The sequence below is a fragment of the Drosophila ficusphila genome, unplaced genomic scaffold (assembly GCF_018152265.1).
Source record: "Drosophila ficusphila isolate 14025-0441.05 unplaced genomic scaffold, ASM1815226v1 contig_636, whole genome shotgun sequence".
In the NCBI taxonomy this organism is placed as follows: Eukaryota; Metazoa; Arthropoda; class Insecta; order Diptera; family Drosophilidae; genus Drosophila; species Drosophila ficusphila.
The window spans coordinates 1,269,804-1,295,044 of record NW_025064569.1 but is presented as its reverse complement, the minus strand read 5'-3'; the positions used below and the strand labels follow the sequence as shown (position 1 = coordinate 1,295,044).

Sequence of the window (25,241 nt, the reverse complement as noted above, 5' to 3'; positions counted from 1 at the left end):
ATTGTTTGTAGATTCAATAGCTAGTTCGTGAACGAAGGAATTTTATTTTCGACAAATTTTTCTATTTTTTTGGAGCGAAAAACTAAATTATTAGACCTCAAAAAATCAGTTTTTTTGAAAAAATAATCACTGTAACTGTATAAAAATTTTTTTCGTAAAATCCTTCGTTCACGAACTAGGTAACACTATATACTAACGTAGTTTTTTTTTTTTTTCTGTTGAGCCGTTTCCTTGTTTTCATGCTCACCGTGAGCGCCACTACTGAAAAAAGGACTTCTGCGGCAAGGACTATAACTTCCACAATTATGAATATTTTCACTCGAAATTTTATACGAATTTACTTAAGGACACGTACGTTGATAAAATTTATATTGTATTTAAATAAAACAATGGTAACATGCTAAAAAAAAATAAATAAAAACCCTGTATTTCTCTGGTGAAAAAGGTATATAACCCCTTAAAAATTTTTTTAGTAACAAAATTGGAATACAAATGCTTTCTAATTACCAATCATTCTAAGTGATTTATTTGAATCATTTTAAAATATGTAACTTATTTTAAAATATTTAAATCATTTTTAAATATTTAAATCATCTTAAATTATTTTATTTTGTTTAAAAGCAATTCACTTAAAGAAATTTATTAATCTATAACACATAATTTGTATAAAATATTCTAAAGAACTCGTTATGTTTTGTATCCTTGTGTGAAAAAATCAAGGACAATCTAACAAGGTAATTATTAACAGGTGGTAAAATTACGCTCCAATATATGTTTCAAATGTTAAAACATAAATTGGACTAATTTATAGTAATGCGGCCATTAAGCTTCACGACACCTCAAAGTATTTAATTTTCATTAGGGAACTGCATCATGCAGTCATTATGCGCAGCGTCATATTCTTTAAAAAGCTATACTCTTAAAAGCTTAACTGGGCATTGAGATGCCGAGAACCGAAATAAACCTGAAGCAGAAAGAAACACGTTTTTTCTGGTGGGGAGCAATGGTGAAGAAGGAATGAGTGGAACCAATCAAGCAAAGCGACTGAGAGGACAAAAGAAAAGGCAAAGCGTACGAGGGCGGAATAAGATTTTACGCAAAATATGCACACCCTACCAGCTTAGGTACAATTTTTTTTTAAACAAAAATTTGTATGAATTTTAAAGCAAGTTCTTATTAATTGATAGAATATTAATACAGAGAACTTAACCGTTGTTCAATCGACTTCTTCAAAATCTTTGATAGGCCCTCGTAGGGGCAAGCAAATAAAAAATCCACACGAACTGAAGGCGAACCCTCCTAGCTCAACCTATGGATGGTGGCAATATTCGAGTGGTTAGTCATCAGTCGCAAGTAGATTGTGAAAAAAAAATTCAGATAGAAGATTTCCAGCTTTGGCCAATGCTTTCCAGACCCGACTTCTCGATCCTCTACGTCGCATTATAATAGTTTCTAAAAAATTTATTGATTGGCTTTTTCTGGAATTCACGGCCAATATTTTAACCAGAAGAAGCTCGAGTTGAAGTAAAGCCAATGTTTGGGGTATCTAAAGGCGTTTGTCTGGAGCCATGCGCCAATCCGTTTTTATCGTTTTGCCTTGATTTGATGAGATTTTTATCGATTTCTCGTTTCTAAACTCAAGTCCAGTCGAGCCTGATCCCACCAGCCAAGCCAAGCCAAGCCGAGCAGAGCAGAGCCGGCAGCTTCTTATTCATCACCAAGTTATTCTTCGCATAAATTAAATTGGCTAATGGTCATAAATTTCGGCTGGTCTGGGCCCTGATTGGTTTGAGCTTCTTTAGCATCGCTTTTGGGGATTTATTGGCTGACCTTCAGTCTTATAAATAAATAAACAAAAAAATCTGTTGTTCTTTGCGTTCTGTAGACTCTCTGATGGTTTTATCCTTAATTGAGTGATGGACAAAAGGTGGGATACCTTATTGTTTTGGAAGGAGTTTCTATTATTTTATTTTTTTTCACAACCGAATTTTAAGTGTGCAGCAAAAAGATTTTACTTGATTTAAGTATTTAATATTTTTATGTCATGTGCCATAAACATCAACACAACACAACAAAACTACCGTAGTTGAAAGCCACTATTTTAAATTTATTTAAATAGCATGAATTATTATTGTTATTATTGATTTTAATATGTATAAAAAGACGGGAAATCTAATCCAGTGATCCCAAATTTATCAAATAGGCTACGTTCCTTTTGAATTTCAACAAAGTTCAAATGGAGTCCAAAAATGCTTCCAAATGTTGCACAACAATCAGCAACAACTGAGTGCTACAGCAACTGCAACTGCAGCAGCAGCAACATTTAGGCAACATGTTTTTCGTCTTTTCTGCGGTCCCGCGTTACCTTCTACCACCAACTGAAAAGTGGCGAGCCAAGCCAAGAAATCGGGCAATGTGATCATGTTTATATAGACACGTATAGACAAAACAAAAACGACAAAGGCAACATACAACGGCAACCGAACAAACGGCTGCACAGTTATGGCAATCGGTAAAGTTGCCAGTTGCAAAAATCAAACAAAATGGCACGAAAATAGCGAGAGGGCAACAGCAGCGGCAGGCAACAGCAGCGGCAGGCAACTGCAATGGCCAAAAACTGAAAAAAGACCAAAAGAAGAAAAAGCCAGATACCCGCTACCCACTTCCCTGTTTGCACACCTTAATGCACCGCTAATAATTAAACGCAAGCGCACATGGTAGATTTTGTAAGTGTATTTGAACCAAATGACAGTATTCTTTGATCGCAAAGATTCTGTAAAATCAACAATCTTGATTTAAGTTTTATGCGTTTTTTCCTTTACTACTTTACTTTCCGTCCTACGAACATCTGAACAAAATAAAATAGCCCTTTAAGAAATGAAATCTAAAGAACGGCAAGCATCTCTGTTAGCAGCAAATGGAGCTGCCTTTCAGCTCTTTCTCTGGTTCTGTGGAAGAAAAGAGCTGCCACTTGGCTGGGTACTTTTTGCCGCTTTTCACCCAGAGTTCTTGGCGAGGTTACAACAAGGTAAACCTGCTGCCATGTTATTGTATCTTTTAGTTGGATCTTTCGCCTTAAACAATGGAACAAAGCAGAAAGCGTTCTCGCTACTCTCGTGGCTGGCTTGTGAGCTGGAGTAGAAAAAAAAGTATGGTGAGGAGGTCAATGTTGCAATTGTTAACTGCTAATTAGCAGTCACAGTCAAAGCCAGGGAGAGGAACAGCGAACGTCGAAAAGCATGTATCAATTTATGTATAGCGAAGTGGGGGTGAGATGCCTGGGGGGGAGGTGGGCATCCGCGGAGGGGAAATCGGTGGCGGCTGGAACGCCCAGAGGCATAGTAAAGAACCGGTTAACAGCTGGCACCCAACTGACGAACGAAAAGTAGTCAGCAGCAGCGGTTTAAGATCACCGAAAGATATGACTAGAAAAGTTAGTTTTCTGACATATGGAGTCAGTCTTAAATATTTTAAATTGTTGGAAACATAATTTTTTTCTTACAATATTGAGTGGCAGCAACTAAACAAATGTGACTAAAAGTTTTTATTTCTTTAGCCAAAGTTATGAGAACGAGTGCTGTAAATTAACATCTGAGGTCGCGCACTTACAAAAGAGTTCAAGAACATAAGCTGCCGGACATGAAGGATGAAACGCGGAGCCAATCAACTTGCGGTTAACCTTCAGACATGTGGAGGGGTGGAGGGGTGTGGGGGAGGAAGGAGTGCGTAGCCCAGCTTACAAAATGAAAAGAGTTAAGTCTGCAACATCGGCAAAAGAGTGAGCGCGCTAAATAAGAACAGGCAATAAACACGAAAACCGCGAGTCGACGCAGTCAAAATAATAATGAGCCAGACATTTAAAATGGTTTATGAGACAGCCCCTTCTGCAGCTCCAAATTCAGCCAAGCTAAACCTCATCAGCAGCATTGGCAGCCGCAAAATTGGCCAGTCTTCGATTTTTCTAGGTCAAGCCTCACGCGAAAGCAGAAAGAGCAAAAGACTCAGCCAAGAAATGTGTGGTAAAGTTCAAAACGTGCCTGGGCCATATTGTTCAGAGACATGCAGTGCTATACCCGGCCAACAATTCTCCTCAGATATTTTCTGATCGAGCCCAGCTCTGCTCTCATTTTCTTCGACTCATTGTCGAAACAATTTCCGGTGGCCTGCACCAAAAAAAAAAAATTTACTTAAATATATATATGGATCGACATTACATTTAGGAAAAAATTCTACAAACTCGAAATCTAAAATTTATTATTAAATTTATATTGTGATACTTCGAAGTAATTTTTAAAAACTCACTGATACCTTCTTTAGATATCCCTAGTACTCGCTATAATAAGCTTTATGTAGAACGAGTGAGTCAGCCAAGCGCTGCACAGTGGTCCGGCTATATGGGAAAAGTGGTCATAAATCAGAAACTCAACGTAGAGAGTTCATAATTTGAACTCGGGGGTTTTGGGGATGGTAATTTGCATTTGTTCGTAAATAAAAAAAAATTACATTATATTTTTATAGGATTTTCACCACTTGTCACTTTTAAGGTTAAAAATTTTTATGTAATCGGAATTGAAACTAGCTAATACTTTGGTGAATTACAGTTCAAATATTCGAGAATTGATGAGCATTACAAATTTTTAAATCCAAATTTTTAAACAAATTGAAAAATTGGATTTATGGCAGCATCCGGATAACTGTGCGCTGGCTCGGATTCAAAGTCGGCCCAGAGCCTTCGCCACATGAAAGTAGTTCAAGTGGCCAACGGCGCCGTTACATTTCACTGCTTATGAATTGAAGTGGCCGTCCAGTCACCGACTTCCCGAATCCCCGTTCCGATATTTCCGCAGATTGGGGCGTTAATTAAATTGTTTTGATTTCAGGGGCTCGAATGTTTTTCTTTTTTTTTTTTTTTTTGGTGCGGAGGCCTTATGTGTACGCGTTGGGAAAATAAAAAGTTGGTGACTCGCTGCCCTTGAATGGAGTTACTTGATTTGATATGTAGATGTCTAAACATTTCCTTCAGATATTAAAACTAAACCTTCGAAAAACGTTCAACCTTAGAAGAAAAAAGATTTGATGCCGAGATGCAAATTTTATACTCATGTTCAACCAACTAGATTTTTTGTATGAAGTAAGCTTATTTTATTTTTTGGAGATATTTTACATATTGAAAATGTTCAGCTTACCATTTTAAAATAAGTTCCAATTGTCCCTTTTTCAGTCTATGAAGATTTTTATAAATTTCCGTTACTTGGCTGAGCAGAATTACCAAAAAAAATCCAGTCAGGAGTTTTGGTTGGACATTGTTTTTTGAATGCACAATCTAGTTTGTTACATTTTACTTATACAATTTTTTTTAATTGGCTTGCACTTCGTGCGTACTGATCGGCTTATAACTTTTCCTGTAAATTATTTGTCCGACTGGGAGCGATACGCAAAACAATGGCAATTGAGGAAATTATTGCACGACAAAAATCGGCGGCCACTCGGATTTTTCACCTGTAAATTATTAACGGTAAATTACTCATCCAGTGGCGAGGCGAGCGCTCTTGTATGGGTTAACGAGCGACGGGCAGCGAATTGACAATAAAATAAACAAAATGCAGCCGCGAAAAAAGACAAAACTTGTTGGAGCTGCAAACGCGGAAACTGTTGCAACCGAATCGAAACCAGAAAGACTTTTCTGCACACACCGTCCAATCAGAACCAACACACGCTCGCACTTTCCGACACACACGCACGCCCACATATACACACACACGCACGAAATACGCTCTGCACTTGCCTCTCGGCTGCTTTCTTCGAGTTGCTTGGATTGGGTTTATTTTACACTACGGCGGCGCTCTTGTTGCGTTTTCCTCACCTTTCGCAGAATTTATTGACATTTTCAGCGTTCGCTTTGTGCGCTGCTTTCTTCGCGTGAGCGAGCGTGCGCTCTCTGCTAGTCCGTTCTCTACGTTCTCCGCTCTCACTGTCTTTTCCTCTCCCCCACTCAACACTTGCTTTTTTGTTTACAATAAAACACTCGCAACACACGCACAAAAAATAACCTTCAATTTTAACTTATTGCGCGCTCAAGTCGCTATTTTTTCTTTTACTTTGCGCGAATAAACATTGGCTTCGGTGTGCTAGTGCAGCTTTAAAACTTAATCAACGCCTTTGTGCACTTTGTTTCGCTTGTTTTCCACACTCCCCATTGCCCAAGAACACACACCCACACCCGCAGCAAAGACGACCTTTGCGGTGCGAGCGAGATGGCACGAACCGAAACGAAAACTCCGCCACTGGTATCCCGATCAGCAAAATGCTGACTGCGAAAAGGTCTCCGGTCTTGCACACATATTTTATTCACCGACTTTATTACAAGATATTCGACAATTGCGGGCGGCGCAAATGCGCGACCTGGCCACTCTTTTTCACTCACATTCGCTCGCAGCGCACCACGAACGGCTTATCCGCTCGGTCCGATTCCACAACAGTCCCGCTCGCGATGAGAAAGCAAAATGTTTGTTTTGTTGACAAGCTAGCGGGCTGCCAGACTTCGACACAAAGAGAGACAGTTCCTCCGAGCTGCCGGACTGGCGAAATCGAGAGCTGATAGAAAAACTTCGATGGCGCACTCGCTGGTATCGATTGTTGGTCGGTGGTAATCGGTAATAGAGTAATAGAGTTTTTAAACAACTCTTGAAATTTGAATTAAATTTCCTAAAAATCGGACGACTATATCATATAGCTGTCATATGAACAATAGATGTTGTTAAACCTTTAGACATAATGCTCGACGTTTGTGATGACTGCAAGGGTATATAAGCTTCCTTTCCTTTTTATATAAAATATTATACGTTTGGGTTGTATCGAACCAATTATGAAACGGAAATCTTTGCGATTAAATTTCTCCGGTTTCTAAGCGTCTGACGAACTTGTAACTTCGCATACGTTTTAAGGACCGATAAAGAAATTTTCATTATCCTTGTTGGAACCGCCAGGATTCATAAATTCTTTCACTGATATCCCGTAAATGGGTAAAAGATACAGAGTTAATGCGTAATAGTAGGGCTTATATTAAATTACGAGACGAAACATTTCAGTACCACATGACCCCAAAGAATTAATTAATAAATTGTACTTAGAATAAAAAAAATAATAGCTTAACGAACTAAAAACTTAGAGAATAATTTTTAACAAGCTAGAGTTTATATCACAGTAGCGGCTGAAGGTCGAACAATAAATCATAATTAAATTCTCAAAATAAAGAAATAATAAAATAAAGAATAAAACAATGCATAGTACAAAACCGTGGGGTGTTTGATATAATAAAGCTTACAATCATTCTATTGGCAAGACTATCTTTGAGACAAGAGTTATGAAAACGTAGTAACTGGCCCACAATGGTGTAAAATAGAAATCCATATATGTATGTACATATGTAGTTTTGTTAAATACAGCTTTACACAAAAAGAGGTCAGGGAAATACTTTTTTGAAGAAAACCAATATTACCAGTAAATTTTCTTTTTATACCCTTCCAGAGCAATGGTTATTATAATTTCAGTCAGAAGTTTGCAACGCAGTGAAGGAGACACCTCAGACCCCATAATGTATATACATTCCTGATCAGCATCACGATCAAAATCGAAATATGTACGTCTGTACGTCTGTCCGTCTGTCTGTTTCTCTTTAAACTAGTCTCTTAGTTTTGAAGCTATCTTGCTGAAACTTTCCCAAAAGCTGTATAGTTTTTGCACGCAGCATATAAGTCGGAAAGTGCCGGATCGGCTGACTATATCGGATAGCTCCCATACGAGAGAATGAAATAAAAATTCTCACGCCTTTGGTTTTGGTCAGATCGATTTCTTCCAGATTGCGTTTTCTAACTACTATTGAATTTCGGATTAAATTTGATCAAAATCGGATAACTCTATCATAAAGCTGCCATAGGAAAGATCGAAACAAATATATATATATTTCAAAATATGGAGTTTTTTACTAACCCTTGAATCGAGAAAAAAATTGCATTTAAATCCGACAACGTTGGCATATAGCTGCCATAGGAAAGATCGAAAAATCTTTATGGAAACAACGAAAAAAAAAATTATAACATCATTGTTTTTCATCAAACAAGCATGATTTTTGGAATATAGAGCTTTCTTGAATCACGCATTGAATTTTATCAAATTCGGACAACTACATATATCATATAGCTGTTGTTTAGCCCTTATGCATTTTGATCGACATACAGTGGTGGCCACGAGTTTAGCACACTATGCAATCCCCCCATTTTTGAACTCCAATTTCACCTTTTCACCAATTTCATTTTTCGCCGAATTTTTTTTATATATGTACGTTTGCTCTATTAATAGGACAACATGCACCGTTAATTTTGTCCCATTCGCTTTTACCGTTTTCCCTTACCAAGCCTCTGAACCTAAATACCTCAAAATCAGACTGGACACCAGTTTAGCACACTCTTCATATTTTTAGTTTTTGACAACGGTGGTCTCGTATTTTTTGGTTAAAGTTAACTGATATTTCTTGTTGTCACTTAGAGAGTATAAAAAGATGTGTTTGCAATCCCACCAGCTTCTAAGTGCTTAGAAGGACAGCAGGAAGTCATCCAGACTCTTAAATCAGCTTGGAAAACGATTTTAGAGATTTCTGAAGACTTAAAATGTTCCCGCAAAATGGCTTACAATGCTCTAGGACATATTGAAAGCAATCAAAGTACCAAACCCACCAGGGAAAAACCCAGATCCCGAAAAACAGATGACAAAGAAAAACGACTTGTCAAAAGTGTTTCTGAAAAATACTCATTTAAGGGCTCTAGAACAATAAACATCATCAATATTTAATATAGATTTGTTCTCGAGGACTGCAAGAAGGCGATGAAATGGTAAAAATGTCCGAAGGTGCATAGCTGTGCAAGAGCTGCACGTATCCAAAAAAAATTTTTATGCCATAAGTATTTCAGCTTTCAAAGGAGCATTTGAAAAAACCACTGATTGTTTGGAAAACGGTTTTGGGAAAAAATATATCTGATACATCTATCAGAACCAAATCGACAAAACTTGGATTCATCATCCCACAGAAAATTGTTCCAAACAATGCAAGATAGCTTTAGAACTGAGAGACTAGTTTGAAGAGAAACGGACAACGAAAGATAAATTTTAAATATTATTGTTATACGCAATTGGTCGACACTAAATACATACGTTTAATAATTAGTCAGCTAAAACGCTTTGGAAATTAATACATTTGCGACAAGCGAAAGGCCTTTTGACCTAGCAGTTTGTGTGCTTTATTTCTCACATAATGCTATTCCTCCCGCAAAGTATTATTTACATCAAATGCAGTCAATTCATTATATTAATAAAACCGTTTAGGTATCATGGCTGCTGTGTGGCGAGTCAATAAAGACTTCCAAAGCTGGGCTTCGCTAGGCCAAAAGCTCTTGTTTAAGCTCATTTAAGTTGGTAGACCCAACTAATTAGAGTCAAAGATGTCGAGCTTCGGTCGGCCACTTGATTTACATTATTATTGGGCAATGCTCAAAATGATAAACTGCGGTGGTATGCTAATCCGAGAGGCTAAGTCCACATGGTATTTCATTTATTTAATCATTTTTTAGACTCACAAAGCATTCTTGGCGTGCAACAAATGAAATTGGCGTGCGTTGGTCGTGCATAAATTGGACATTTTACTTTTATTTCCTTTGAACGTGGTTAGCTAATTGGTTAATTAAGTGAGACCTGGGGCAAAAAGTATCGACGAAAATGTATTTTCTGCTAGCCATGCTATTTTGGTCAAATTAAATGTTTGTTGCTGTGTGATTTTTTTTAATGGCATTATTAAAACGGCTTACGCCTCATCTGCTGTCCATCTGCTTCTTCTTCTTCGTAACAATATCTTGTATTAGTTTTTTAAAGTAGGCTAAGCAAATTCGCGAAACGCCATCAATAGATTTCGTTTAAAGTGAAATATGCTTTTGGATGCTGCATTCATGCATTAGAAATTAACCAATATGCAGGGGTCTCGATGGGTTTTTATACAACAAATGAACAAAGCGCATGAAATGTGTGAAGGTCGTACACGTAGAAAAACCAGATGATAACTGTGGTGATATGTTTAATAGTATTATATATTATATTATATTTTTTACAACCCTGCACCATCAGTTTCTTTTTTGTAATATTGTTTTTTATTGATAAAATCATTTTCATAAACTGATTACCAAAGCCTTTTTTTCAGTTTTATAACGCTATATTGGCTGTGATACAAGACCTATCAAAAAGAGGTGGGGAAAAGTGCCTCCTCACGATTGGGTAAAAAAGTGGCAAACAGTCAAAAAAAGACAAGAGAAGTGGGAGCAAAAGTGAAACTAATTTGGCCCTTGGGAAAGCAATCGAAGAGCACACTGGCTGGGACTTACAGGGCACCTAGAGTTCGGATATACCCATGCGATACCCAGTGGAATCGCCTGCAGCGGAGCAGCTCAGCCTGCTTGCTCATTTCATTAGTTACAAGTTCACCGAGGCTGCGGCGGAGCTGGACATCCTTGAGCGCTCGGCCAAGCATGTAGTTTGGCCATTAGCACCGGCTAATAGCCAAACAGACTAATTTCCGCTAGCTGCAGCGGCGAGCGTGGATCGGCTGACCTTTGACATTAGCCGGCGGAGGCCCTTAAATCGCTGCGTGGCAGCTGCCGCGCATGCAAATGAGTGTTGGCGTGTCCCGCGGACGCTCAATCCACTCCACTCGGTGGAGGTTTGTGCCCTGTTGACATTGCCGAGCCCATCAAAATCTTCCGATAACGTCGAGCGGTTCGAGCGGTTGCCTCTGTGCGCAGCCACGGACTTAACCCTTTGCTGGGCCGCCCTTTTCCATATCTGTCTATTATAATGGTTTAGCTTGGTAATTTTTTTAAAGACAAGCAACTAACAGCGGTCTTAGGGTAGACTTTAATCACTAGTTTTTGAACAATTGTAGGGTTTTAGCACTTCTTATGTTGCCTTCAATTGGAATCCACTCAGATCAGCATAGTCACCAAATGATTTCTGTCTCAAAGCTTACTTACTTTGAATTACTATTATTGTAACGAATTTAATTTTGGAGGGAATATCTACTGGTTGAGATGATCTTAAGTCGACTATTGCCTTGAACTAATCCAATCGGCAAATATGGTTTGCCTTTGTAAAGTCCCATAAACAGAAATCCTAAGCTGCACATTCAGAAATTAAATTCGAGTCCAGTTATTGAGTTTCAGGTTCCCTTTTCCTTTTGAGCACTGACAAAGGGACAAAACCTTTGGCGAAGGGATCTGGAACTAATTGATAAAAACGAATACATATATCTATTTGTTATTCTTAAACAAGTTAAAGTCATAACGATGTAAATTAAAGCCTACGGATGTAAGTCAGGCCGAACTTTTACAGATTTAATTTTGTTGAGCTGTGATCGCCCCACACCCATCGCAGGGTTAACGATCGCTGCCGCACTCTCTTCAAAACGGACTGCCTTTTCTTCGGCAAGAAGAAGCGCAAGCCCTCGCCGAAGACGCGAAGACCGGTAGACGGCTGGCCAATCTTATTTTGGCCCAGACCGAGCCGAGCCCAGCTTTCGTATAAAAGTGACGACCCATCTGCAGTGGGTCATCATTCAGCTTGAGCGTCTTGCGACCAGAGCTTCCCAGCAGATCCAACGAACTTTAGGAGCCACTCCAACAAATCAACAACAATGGTGAGTGCCCCGTCCACTTGACTCACCGCTGGCCAGACAGCCGCCGACCTTGCCGTGCCATCGTGCCCTCTTTGCTCATCCGCTTCCGCTTCCCTTCCAGAAACTCTTCGTCTTCGCTGTGTGCGCCATCGCCGTGGCCTCCGCCGATGTGTCCCACCTCAACCTGGGCAGCGGCTACAACTACAACAAGCCCACGCCGACCTTCAACATCCCCTCGGCCCCCGCTCCGGCCTACCTGCCCCCCGCCCAGGAGGTGATCTCCGCGCCCGCTCCCGCTCCAGTCTACTCCGCCCCGGCTCCGGCTCCCGTCTACTCCGCCCCGGCTCCGGCTCCAGTCTACTCCGCTCCTGCCCCCGCCCCAGTCTACTCTGCGCCGGCACCCGCCCCCATTCCGGAGTACCTGCCCCCCGTCCAGGACATCCCCGCCCCGGCTCCGGCTCCGGTCTACTCCGCTCCAGCTCCCGCTCCAGTCTACTCCGCTCCAGCTCCCGCTCCAGTCTACTCCGCTCCAGCTCCCGCTCCAGTCTACTCCGCCCCTGCTCCTGTTCCCGAGTACCTGCCCCCCGTCCAGGACATCCCAGCTCCAGCTCCAGCTCCAGTCTACTCCGCCCCTGCTCCGGCTCCAGTGTACTCCGCCCCAGCACCCGCTCCCGTTTACTCTGCCCCAGCTCCTGCTCCCGCTCCTGAGTACCTGCCCCCTGTCCAGGACATCCCAGCTCCTGCTCCAGTCTACTCTGCTCCTGCTCCCGCTCCAGTCTACTCCGCCCCTGCTCCCGCTCCAGTCTACTCCGCTCCAGCTCCTGCTCCTGAGTACCTGCCTCCTGTCCAGGACATCCCAGCTCCAGCTCCCGCTCCAGTCTACTCGGCGCCCGCTCCCGCGCCAGTCTACTCTGCTCCTGCCCCCGCTCCAGTGTACTCAGCCCCAGCTCCAGCTCCCGTCGAGTCGGGCTACCAGTACAACGTGCCCGCCAAGCGGTTCCGCTTCTAGGCGGCAGGCGACAGGTGGCAAATGGCAGGCAACAGGTGGACCAGGTAGCGCCACAGCCATTCGCGCGGGGACCGCTTGTTAAATTAACAAGCGCCGTCGCCCATTGTTGTTGAATATTTGTTGTTACGCAAAGTTCCCGTTGAGATTTTAGCTAATAAATAAACATATAAAGTTATTAAAATGTGAAGACGAGCGTTGATTGCAAGCGGATCGATGGGGAGAAGGGCCTGATCGCCGTTGCGCGACTTCGGCGACCGCTTTCATATACATTAACTCGGCCCATTACGCCTGTCGAGAGATCAGCAAAGTCGCGTAAGCGGTGCTCCAACAAAGATCCAGGTTATACAAAGGTGACCTCGGGTGTAGGCCATGAGTGCATTGCCAAACTTTTGCTTGGCCGCTTCGACAAGACTGCTTAACTTGTATATAACACGCTGATATGCGGCAGTTAAGGACTTTTGATACTCCTCGATTTTTCAAGGGGGTTGGCCAATGTGCCAAAAAATAAATATATGTATATCAGTACTCCGGCAATCGAAAATAGCTTTCAAATATATTGCAATCCCAGAGTCTTCTTAGTTTATCTTAATCTTTACCGATATTAAACGCTATAGTCGTGTGCCCCGACAATCAGATACCTGATACCCATATATGGAGTCAGATGAATTGAATTGTCTAAGGATCGTGCGTAGACATAGTTAGCTGCGTTGGCTTAGGTATCTACTTTGGGTAAGTTTGGAGTACCGGATATCAAGACGGACGCACCCCAACAGAGGTATGAATGAAAGATAATCGCGGTTTGTGGGCGTGGCACTTTCTTTAAAGCCTTTTCGCTGCGTAGGAAGCCTAGGCGTCGCAGATTTTCATGATATTCCTATCATGAAAATCTGCGACGCCTAGGCTTCTCTGTGAGTAGAGTCCATGTTTTTGTAAAACAAAAATAGTGGGCATGGCACAAAAATGGAACAAACTTGCGCTACAAACAACAAGAACATACATATGTACATTTTAATGCCAATTTTCCAGCTCTTACTACTCCCCAAGATCTCGACGTGTATTCAAACCGGCAGTCAGACTGGTATAGGTGTACTCGTGGATCCCTATTACTCTTCTTATAATGGGTATACAAATGAGCGAACTAATGCAAACTTTTTGCCTATTTAAGCTTGTTACCTTAGGGGCTCTTCGGTCGAAAAGGCCTCCAAACTCATTCTGAGTTCCAACTGTGTACTTAATCCACACCCAATTTACTTTTGATGTTGAACGACAAAATATTTACTTTTAAATATTTGTAACTAATGATAAATAGTTTTATTATGAACATTAGGTTTGTGTCCATCTTTGATTTAAGTATACCATTTGCGTTATGATATAATGGATGCGTAGTATAATTTTTAGAGTATGCACTGCATTATCGTTTCAATTGCTTAGTTATGTAATTAACTCGTTATATAATTTGTTTACATGTCAATGCAATGAGCCTTGCACGAGTTTAAGTGTATATTTATTGACTATATTTATTTATGATCGTACTTGTTTAAATTTAGATAGTATTAATGGTATGTATCATATATAACTTATGCTTACTTTGTTAGAGTTCAAAAAATATACAGATAAAATTAAAATACTAGGCGATGTTTGTTTAGCTTAACAGAAAGGAAAATGAAATAACTTTAAAAAGAAAACCGGGATGAGTGGTAGTCCAAAACAACCGATCTAAACAATTTAAAGTATTTAAAGGTATACTTTCATGTAGTGATCGTCATAGGGGATAAAAAGTATCTTTGGACAACTTTTCAGAGAATTTGAATCAGTACCGAATCTACATTGATTTAAACACAAAACTGTTAAGGATAAAATATTGCCGTGATTGCATTCCTAATCATTATATTTAGTTCTTTCAACTCCGCAAGACGATCGCAATCGTTCTCAAATGACAATCTACTATATGTACAGATTCTTCTTAGGCGCCTGTCGGCGTTTGTTATGTGTCGTAGTCGTCCTGCTGCGAGCTGAAGTAGCTTACCAAGCCACTGAACTCGCCCACGGCAGCTGCTCCCGTTGCGGGAGGAGGAGCTCTGGTGTCGTGAGCCGATCCCGAGTCATCCTCGGCGATGGGCGCAGGTGAGTTGGCAGTCTCTGCCGAGCCTGGCACCTCGCCGACCACAGCGATCGGCGACTTTCCGCCTGGGTACGCCTCCAGAGTGGTCAGCTTCTTGCTGGTTATCACAGAGGCTACGGGAGGCTTGTGGCTGCCGGCCTCGCCGGCCGCTGCTGGAGGAGGTACTGCGGCGGGGGGGCGGTCCTGCGACCAGGCTCTTCCCGTGCGTCAGAGCGGACACCGAGTGGTTCGTTGGTGGCCCTGCCGGCGGAGCACTCACGATCACCGAACTGGGCGCTGCGTGCGCGGGAGGCGTGTTCAGCGGCGGGGGCGGGTGGTAGTATCCGTACGGGGAGTATCCACCTGCAAAACAGCATATGTTTAAGGCCAGACCACAAGTGGTAGGAACAACCAATCGGCAAAAGCGACTACAGTGAGTGATTTGCTCGTTATTATGCTTACGTGCTCCGGCTGCGTAGTCCACGGATCCTGGCCGCATGCTGCCAGGTCCTGGAGGGCCGCCGACCCGAGGCGAGAAGTTGGGGTTGCCGTAAATAGGAGGGGCTCTGGAAAGGACCGATGATGGTGAGACTGGTGAGACTAAGCTCGACTGAATTTCCGACTCACCTGTAGGGGTTCAAGTGGGGCGACGCGTGCCTCGCTGGAGGCGGTCCGGAGCCAAAGACTCCCCCTATTGGCGGACCGGAGGGTCCGGCGTGGTGCTCCGCCCCGTGGAGGTAGGGTGGCCGTGGGTTGCCGGAGCCACCGCTCGCCGTCGACGTGGGTGGGCCGGATCCGCGCAGAGGCGGCGGCGGTCCGTAGGTGGGTCGCAGGGAGGCGTGGGGCGGTGGTAATCCAGGCGGCAGCTGCGGCCGCAGCAGGTGCCTCGGGGGTCCGCTCGACGACGACGAGGGGGAGCGGGAGGCCGCGCCGGCGGGGCTGGGCTGCTGGCCAGCCACCTGGCCGTAGAACCGCGCCAGCTCCGCGCTGCTGGGGTACATGCCGCCGGGCGGTCCGTGACCTCGTCCGTGGGGCGGCGGCAGGTGCGCCGGCATCCGCGTGATCACAGAGGCCTGCGGCGGGGCCGCACTGGCGGGAGCGTCCTCGTGCGGCTTGAAGAGCGGCTGCGGCTGTGCCTTCGCCTTCTCCGCAGGGAGCGAACCCGGCGTCGAGGAGGAAGTGGCGGCCGTGACTGCCGCGGCCGTTTGCTGCTTCTGCAGCTGATCCCTGAGCGGAGTCACCTTTTTCCGCCGGCCCCTCGGCTTGGAGTCGGGCGCCGGACTCGCGGCAGCTGCCTCCGGCGGACGCACTGCAGCCGAGGCGGCCGCAGACTGCATGAGGTGCGCGGCTGCCGCCGCCGAGGGCATGGACATGACCAGGGGCAGGTGCTGGGCGGACCCGGGGGGCCGCTCGCATAGCTGCCGCAGCCCAGCGGCTGGCCGAGCGGGGCGGAGAGGGCGTTCTGCAGGAGGTGCATGGCCTGCGGCGGGGGCACAGTCTGCGAGAGGTGGCGCTGCAGCATGGGGTGCATGCCGTGGGGAGGGTGGGGCGGCAGCAGGGACGCGGGGGGGTGTGCCGGACCGGCAGAGAGGGGGAACTGGTGGCGCAGGAGCGGCGGATGCATGGTGGGCATGGGCAGCCGCTTGCGGTGGGGCTCCTGGAGGCCGGACGCACTGGGCGCGGGAGCGGGAGCTGCGTGATCGGTGGCCGCCTTGCTGGGCTGCCGCTGCTTGGAGGGCGTAGTGCGCAGGACCTCCTCGGCGCCAGGCAACTCGCGGGCTGCCACGGCCGCGCTGAACTGCTCCTCCTCCTCCACCATGCGCGCGATGGCGTCCTCCATGTCCTCGGGCAAGTCGTCGGGCAGCTCGGCGTCATCCAGCTCCGACTCGTCCACGTCGTCCAGGTCCCCGATCGCCTCGCCCTTGCGCTGCAGGTAGTCGATGTCCAGCACCTTGGCCTGCCGAATCACTGAGAGTGGCACCGTCGAGAGCGAGTCTCCGCCCGCCGCCTTGCCGGGCGTTCGCTTCTCGGGCACGGCGGCACCGGACTTGATGGGTGTGAGGCGGGGCGTGGCCGCCAGCTTGGCGCCCTCCGCGTTCTTCTCCGCCAGCATCCGCTTGATCTCCTCCTGCCGCTGTATGAACTTCTGGCGCTCCTCGGGCGGTGTGTCAGGCCGATGGACTCCGGGCTTGATGCCGCCATCGGAGCTGTCGTCGTCTGCATCAAGGGATAGAGAGAATGGAATTGGTAATTGGTCAGCAATTGGTGAAGTGGATGCCTATCTACCTGTCGAATTGGTATCTATTATCTATGATATACTGCTACAGTCGATGTCCTCATGTCATTAAGTTGTTTCAAACCTCTAACCCAACCGAACTATCTAAGCCTCCAATCGTTGATTAAGTTCAAGCAATTAGGATAGCTGAGGTCCTCACGAACTACATATACAGTAGAATCCGCTTATAGCGACTTTCAAGGGACCGACGAGTTTTCGTCGTTATACCCGGAAGACGCTCTAAGCAAAAGGATATAAGTCTATAAGACCAATCAAGCAATCGAGTTTTCGTCGCAATACCCGGACGGACACTATAAGCGGAGTCGTTATAACAGGATTCTACTGTATTTGCTGACACAGAAGCTTCTGGGGGTTTAAACCTTAAAGGCTAAGTTGTCCTAAGCCTCAGTGCAAAATGCGTAACTCGAACCCAACTGACAAGGCAAAAAGCTCCAAGGGTTGCAACACCGAAGAGTATCTCCAGTACTGGCAGCACTTACCGTCCTCGATGTAGGCGTAGCGGCGTCCCCTGGTGCGGGTGCGGTCGTCGGAGGCGGCTCCGTCCTCCTCGTCGGAGGATGGCGGCTTCTTCTTCTTGGCCTTGCCCTTACCCTTTCCCTTGCCTGACTGCGCGGCGGATGCGCTAGGCTTGAGGGGCTGGGAGCGGGGCTGCTTGCCGGAGCCCTTGCCCGACAAGGGCGCACCGGCCTCGTCATCCTCGTCCTCGTCCTCCTCCTCCTCCGGCTCGCTCTCGCTGATGTCGTCGTCGGAGTACTCCAGGCGCTTGGCCTTCTTCGCCGACTGGGTGGCCAGCTTCTTCAGCTTGGGCGACTTCCTGGCGATGCCAGCCGCGGAGCTGGACTTCTTGGCGGCCGCCGCCGCCTTCTTCTTCTTCTTGGAAGGATTCCAGGCGCCGTCTTCGCTCTCGGAAGTGGTGTCGTCGCACAGATCGGCACTGTCCACGTTCTCGGACAACTCGTTGTCGTCGTCATCTTCCGTCTCCGTTTCGGTGTAGTCCGAGTCCTCCTTCTTCTTCTTTTTGTTCTTTGAAGCCCGTCGCTTCTGGTCTTCCTCCTCGCTCTCGTCGCTCTCCTCCACCACGAACTTGCGGTCCTTGCGCCTCTCCCGCGCCGCCCTCCTGGCTGCCTTTCGCTGCTTCTTCCCGCGACCGGGTCGCCTGTACACCTCCAGACTCGAGTCGGAGTCTCCGGATCCAGACTGCGAGGTGTCCTCGTCCGAGTAGCTGGACGTCTTGAAGTCCTCATCGCTGCCGTGGTCCTCCTCGCTGCTCACATCCAAGGTGGTCAGTTTGCGGGGCTTCTTCTTGGCCGGTGGCTGCTTGAACTTGCTGCTGCGCTTGAGGGGCACCTCGTCCTCGGACGACGAGTGGCTGCTGCCGCTCGACTTGGCCTTCGGTTCCTCCTTCTTTTCCGGCGCCGCTCCCTCCGCAGGCAGATCCTCGCGTCGCGCTTTCTCCTTGTCCGCCTCAATGATGGTGGAGATGTCCTTGCCGCGACCCAGGTTCCCTGCGCCGGCGACCTCGTCCATCTCCTTCTTCAGTGCCGAGTTGATGAGGTCGTCGTACTCGTTCAGCCGATAGCTCACATTGATCTGCCGCCTCTTGCGCAACTTGTAGATGGGTTCGTCGTCCGAGTCGGAGAAGCTGCTGCTGTTGTCGCTGCTCGAGCCGGAGCCCGATCCCGACCCGGATCTGGAGCCACTGCCCCCGGACTTCCCGTTGCTGAAGTCGGACTCGTTTCCGCGGCGGCGTCTGGTCCCCCGCTTGGCAGCTCGCCGGTTGCTGCGCCCGTCTCCGCGGCGCCTCTTCACCTTCTCCGGCTTGCCAAGCGCCTCCTCGTCCTTCTCGTCATCATCGTCGTCGTCGTCGTCTTCGTCCTCCTCCTTCTCCCTCTTCGAGCTGCCGTCCTTCGCCGCCAGCGAGGCCGCCTCCTGCTCCTGGCGCGCCAGCTCCGCCTGCTCCTCGGCCAGGATCCGCTCCTGCTGCTTCTGGGCCACCATCGAGTCGAACTGCTGCAGCTGGCGCTCCAGGGCGGCTATGAGCTGCTCCTGCTGGCAGGGCGGGCAGTGCCAGTCGCCCTCGGGGATGTAGAAGAGCACTGGCGAGAGGCAGGAGCAGTGGTAGCCCTTGTTGCAGGCGGGAGTGTCGCAGAGCAGGATCCACTCCGGATGGTCGGACTTGCCGCACTTCTGGCACGCCTCCTCCGCATCCTCCTGTTGAAGAAAACGATGTTTGTTCAAAGCATTACTTTCAGCTCTTGATTACATGCATCTATTAAAGTCTGCTAAAGTAGTGGGCAATCGCTTTAATACCGATCGAAATCTATCATTTTGGGCTTAAGATTAGGAATAAAGCTACTACAACCATTTCGAATTTGAGGAGATTCGTTGCTGGATAAGTTCGCGCCTAAAATCGTATTGAGATTCTAATGCCATTTGCCTGTTATACAAGTTATATCTTAAGCGCATGGATATAATATATAACTAAGTTTTCTGGTTACCTCTTCTTGGTCTTCGGCGTTTTCCTTGCGCACTGTGCGCGCCCGCTTCATGGGCACCACCTGGGACTCGTCCTCCAATTCGGATTCCGGCGAGAACTCGTGGTCGGAGCGGAAGAGCGGTGAGCCAGGGTCTGTTTCGTAGTGCGGCGGCTCCTCCTCCTCCTCCTCGCTCTCGGGCTGCTCCTCTGAGTCCGAGGACCAGCCGTCCTTGCCCGGGCACTTTTTCTTCTTCTTACTGCGGGCCTCCTCCTCCGCCTCGCTGGCCTCGGACTCCGACTCCTCTCCCGAGGGCTCCAGCACTGTTGGGTCTGCCTCCTTTGCGGCCTTCTTCTTCTTCTTGAGCTCCTGCTTCATGGTGCGCAGAGCCACCTCCTCCTGCTTTCTGCGCTCCGCCTCCTCCTTGATCTTCTGCTGGGCAATGCGCCGGGACTGACGCACTGGAGTCTCCGAGTCGTTGGTCTCGATGATGTTGGTGGTGTCAACCTCACGCTTCTTCCTTGGTCCTCTTCCCCGGCCCACCTTTGCTTTAGGCTCTTCTTTTGGTTCCTCCTTGACGTCCTCCTTCTCCTCCGGCTTTGTCTCCTCTGCTGGTATTTCCTTGACCGCATCCCCTTTGGCCTCGGACTTTTGATTGGCTAAATCTTTAGCGGATTCCTCGTCTTCTTCGGACTCGTGCTTCTCCTCGGCTTTCATTTCTGTCGGGTGCTTGTCCTTGGCTCCGCCTCGCGTCCTCTTGGGCTGAGGCAGCTCGGAGTGCACGACAGCAGCACCTCCGCGGCGACCAGAGCGCCGAGCAGACCCCTCGGGCGGAGAAGACTCCTCTTTAACGGGAGGCGGCGAGTTCTTGACTGTCCCTGCAAGGGGATCCTCAACCTCTTCCTTGATGTCCTGCTCGTTGTTGCGCTTCAGTTTCTCGCTAACGGCGGGGGAGATGGATCGCTCGGCGAGGACTCCTTGGAAAACGTCTCTTTGGCGTCCTCGCTGCTCCGTCGCTTGCGTTGGCGCTCCTCCAGGTGACCGGGAGCCGTGCTGGGAACAGAAACCGCGGGCGGTATGGTCTCGCTATTCGTCCGCTTCCTGGGGATGGCCTCCTCCTCGCTCTCCTCCTGCCGCAGTTGAGTTAGGAGATTCTTCTTTAGTGGCTTGGTTACCGGTGCCTTCTTTGGTGGACTGAAGGAGCTGGTCGGAGGTGTAGCTTCTCTGACCGGCTGCGTCTTCTCGGCACTCTTTTCAGACTTGGGCTGCGGCAAATCCTTTTCGGGCAGGCTGCCCTCCGTCGATTTCTTTAGTTTCCTCTCTATAATTTCTTCGAGAGTGGGCTTTTGTTTGGTTACAGTGGCTACAATCTTTCTCCGGCTGCGGGGATCCTCCTCTCCGCTGGAGGACGTTGTCTCCTCGATCTGCGTTTTTTGAGCCTCAATCTTGCGCCTGGTCTCAACGTTGGTGGTCTTGGGTCGCATCTTAATGCGCTTGCCCCCCACATCCTGGTCATTAAGAGCTGGGTCTCCGTCCTGCGGCTCCTCCTCCTGCACCTCGCTCTCGGAGGTGGAGTTCCTCAGAGCGGGCTGAGAGTCGTTAAGCCGTCTTTTGCGATTCAGGAGCACAGAAGGCTTAGGTACAGATATTGGCTCACCATCTGGAGGTGGCACTACAGACGGCTTGCGATTAACATCGTTCTCCGTTGGCTTGTCGTTCCCTTGGGAAATCAGGTTTTTCGAAGTACTCGGCACTTCACTTTGTACCATTTCCGTTGGTTTATCTTCTGCGTGGGAGGAATCGCTGCCTTTGATAGTTTCGTGACAGGTTGCAATAGCATCGCCAATAGATCTTATCTGATCTTTAGGCAGACTGGAGGGTTTATTGTCGTTCGCAGCCGTTTCTGAACCGCTTTCAAAGCGATCTTTAACCTTTTCTGGCTTAACTTCCGTTTCGTTGGTAGGACTTACTTCGTCGACTTTGCTTGAGGGAGGACTAACGAGGGGTTCACATTTATCAGCATTCTCAACTGAATCGGTGCCCACTTCCTTTGGGTCAGGGTCTAAAGCTGCTTCTGTGGCGTTTGTTTCCGTTTCCGGTTCAGTTCTGGTTTCATTTTTGGTGTTATTCGGTGTTTCTTCTTCACTCAACACTTTGACACCGCCTATAACAGCCTTCTCCAAATCCTTAGTAGAATTCAGATCATCAGTTACTAATGGTTTATCAGTTTCACAGGATTCGGTTTCTTTCTTAATTGGATGACTTTCATTGCTTTCTTCTTTTAAGTGCGCTTTGAAAGTGTCTTCCTTTCCTGCGTTCTGCAGCAGTTCCTTATCCTTAGGCGAAGATGGTTCTCCTTTATCAGAGTGGTTTTGCATTACTGAATCTTTGCTTTTGTTGTTTGTTATATTTTTTTCTGTTACTTCGTTTACGTTTTCATCTTTTTCGCTTTTTTCGACAGCGTTGATTTTGAATTTCTGCTGATCGCCGGACTCCTTCTCTTTGACGTCTTGTGTTGGAACTTCTTCGTCGGTAGCTTCTTGGCTTTTATTAGTCTTTTCGCTCGGTGCGGCTGCAGGTGGTGTAGCTTCGTCGCTCGCTGGAGCCTCCTTGAGTTCGCTGCCATTTCGGGGAGGGGTCGCTTCCCGGCTCCTTTCACTCTCCCCATTCGTTTTCTCCTCGTTTAAGCTGGCGAAAATGCTGCGCTTCGCCTCAGGCTTTGGAGTTTGCTTCATGGGGCTCAGCTTGAGGCATCCCGGCTCTCCGAAAAAGAAGGTGGCCTTCGGCTCCGAAGACTCCGTAGTCGTCTCCTCCACGGGAGCTTCGTTTTTGCCATTGCCCACGAGGCAAGCAGCTCCCCATCCTTGGCCCATCACATGGAGCACCGGATCGTCGATGGATTCCCCGACCTCCGGCTCAACCTCGAAGTCAAGGTCGTTCAGATGATTCTCCAAAAAAGAATAAGGGATTGCTTTGCAGTCACGTCCCGATCCTTGACCTTTCACCAGTACTGTTGGGTCCTCAATCGCCTCACCCACTTCATCTTCGTCGTCGTCTTCTTCGATATCCGCCGCCGCACTATCGACGTCCTCCTCCTCCTCGCCCTCATCCAACTCAGAATCCTCATCGTCCTCCTCTTCCTCCTCCTCTCCGGACTCTCCCTCGTTCTCGTCCTTGGTGCTCTCGTAGCGACTCGGCTTCTTGATGCGCTTGGTGTCCAGCAGAGTGGGTCGGTGCTTCTTCTGCTGCTCCTCCTGGTCGGCTGTGGGGCTGCTGTCCACGTCCTCGATGGTTCGCTTCTTGGCTGGCGCCGGCGAAGCGCTGCCCCCCAGTTTCGTCTGGCTGATGAGCAGTGGCTGAAAGATCGAGATTGAGATTCATCCCCATTCGGCTTTTGCTATAAATACCTTGACCCTCTTGGACTTCTGCTCCTCTTGCTCGGGAGAGCGCAGTTTTATTTTCAAATTGGGCACCGTTTTCACGGGCTGCCCCTTATGTCCTCCTCCTCCAGGTCCCTCTTCCTCTTCCTCTTGGTCTTCATTGCCCTCCTCATCCTCGTCCTCTTCTTCCCTTTCCTCTGGAGGAGGCGGTTTTGCCGGACAACTGTTGCTGCTGCTGGTGTCCTCGTCGGCCTCGCCGATGTCCTTCGAGGGCAGAACCACCTCGTTGCCGCGCAGCCTGGCGATGAGGTTGACGAACTCCTCCCGGTTCGTGGCGACCACCTGCCAGATTTCCTCGTCCAGGTGCTCTTGGTAGATGCGCAGGTTGCAGTCGGCGTCTTGGGTCAGCCAGTAGGCGTGACCCAGCCGATCCCGCCCAATCGGCTCTGAGCGCAGGGTGTCGGCGTTCAGGGTGAGGATGTGGGCCCGGAACTTGGCGTTGCGCTCGAACTGACTTTCGAGGAGTTCCTGGACGGATGAGAGACTCGTTAGCACTAATACCCCACTGGTGACTTCAGTTTCGCCTCTTACCCGAAATATTCGAAGCTTGACCTTGAGGCTGGAGTTCCTGTAGCCAAACCGCTCGATTTCCCAGGCATCCTGGACCGAGTAGCCGAAACAGAACTTGCTCAGGGCCGACTCCCAGCTCTTCTCGTGGACCGTCTTTCGAGTCTTTCGCAGCAGCTTTATGTGCAAGTCCCTTAATTCGGGTACTAAAAAGGATAAGTTATTATTTTATTCTTTGGGTAATCACAGCCCAAGTAGTGTGATGGTAAGTATTAGTAATAGTAGTAGTAAGTATTTTAACAGAAGTGTATATTACTTTTTTTGAGGTTCCCTAAACAAAATAAATGTTACGCTGTTTTAAAATTGTAATTGTATAATTATATTTTGTAAACCGGAGGCAGCTTTACTTTTTTTTATAATATTTATAATATGTTTTATATTTTATATACATATATTTAAACAAATGTTTGTTCGTCTTATTTCATTCACTTTTTAGAAAAAGAACTGCAATTAAATTGCAAGCAGTGTAAAAAAAATTTACAATAATAAAAACATACAGTTTTTAATAAGTATAAACTTAATACAAAAACAAAGGTAAACAAATTTACTTTTAACAACAACATACTGGTAGGGAATATTTACATGCTCCACTCATTTGTTTTTGTTGATTGCGCTTGTGTTGAAAAGAAAACAAAAACTGGTGCTCTCTGTTGCACTCTCTTCTCTCTCTCACAAAAAAGTAAGCACGAGTGCTCTCTTTCTCTCCCCCTCGAAGTGAAATTAACTATACTGCAGTAGAGCAACTTGGAACACACAACTTCTGTGATTTTCATCTGAGCTTATCCCGAATAATTAAGCCTGACATAACTTAATTTATCAAAGCTCCACCAGGCACACACAAACACACTACGCTCTCCCAAACACACACACTCACCTTCGTTGTTGTTTGTCAACCACTCCTGCAAATGCTTGAAGCTCGGTAAACTCAGGCCCAAATCCTTGGCGAACTTCTGGAGGAAGGCGCATATAACCGCGAAGTCCGGGTCGTTGGCGCACGTGTGGAGTGTGGAGGTCAGGGCGTCGTCATCCTTGCACTCCTCGGATAGCGCCTCCGCCGGAACCGGGATGCGATCGGGGGTCGCCGCAACCGCAGCTGAGGACGCCGCCATTTTTCATGCGTCCCCGAGTACGGGTGAAAATTTTCGTAGGTGTACACTAAACTGGCAAAACCGCACAATGGGCACCGAAAATGCGACACATTTGTTCGCAGTTCACGCTCTCGTTTCACACGGCAATTAAAGTAGTCTAGTTTGCATTATTCTTGCCGCGGCTACTGCGATTTTACGGGAAAAAAAAACCTAATTTAAAGCAAAAGAAAAGGCTTTATTTTCGATTGTGAGTTTCGGTGTGGCTGTGTCTTCTTTTCCCGAAAATACTGAATATTAAACTAGCTTGGAGCAAGTTGGCTTTTGAAGGTATATGAGGAACTAAAGTCTGTTATACTTTACGTATTTTTTAATGTATATTTTTTGGTTATTTTTATATTATTTTTTGGTATATTTTTTGGGTGTATTTATAAAAAAGTCTGACTCCACTGTCAGCTCATATTTATGTTAGGAATACAGTAAGTTGAAAAAAAATATGTAAAGATCCCCACCATAACTTTGGAGTCTCTAAATCGATTTGTGGTCTTTATTCTAAAAA

General features: G+C 46.9%; 2 protein-coding genes across 2 annotated transcripts; one reads left to right on the top strand and one right to left on the bottom strand.

The window, feature by feature from the left end:
• Positions 1-11,626: 11,626 nt before the first annotated feature.
• On the top strand, positions 11,627-12,906 carry LOC108093414 (skin secretory protein xP2). The gene is made up of 2 exons (XM_017193457.1): positions 11,627-11,731; positions 11,832-12,906. Exons 1-2 carry the CDS (start codon positions 11,729-11,731, stop codon positions 12,717-12,719), a joined length of 891 nt encoding a protein of 296 aa, XP_017048946.1. The 5' UTR covers positions 11,627-11,728; the 3' UTR covers positions 12,720-12,906.
• A 1,101-nt stretch (positions 12,907-14,007) lies between these two features.
• On the bottom strand, positions 14,008-24,980 carry LOC108093413 (titin). Its single transcript, XM_017193456.2, is given in 11 exon segments — positions 14,008-15,018; positions 15,020-15,183; positions 15,283-15,386; positions 15,448-16,223; positions 16,226-17,037; positions 17,596-19,327; positions 19,615-20,540; positions 20,543-22,946; positions 22,998-23,498; positions 23,562-23,743; positions 24,472-24,980. Coding segments are annotated over 11 exon segments (8,151 nt in total). The 5' UTR covers positions 24,707-24,980; the 3' UTR covers positions 14,008-14,703.
• Positions 24,981-25,241: the final 261 nt, after the last annotated feature.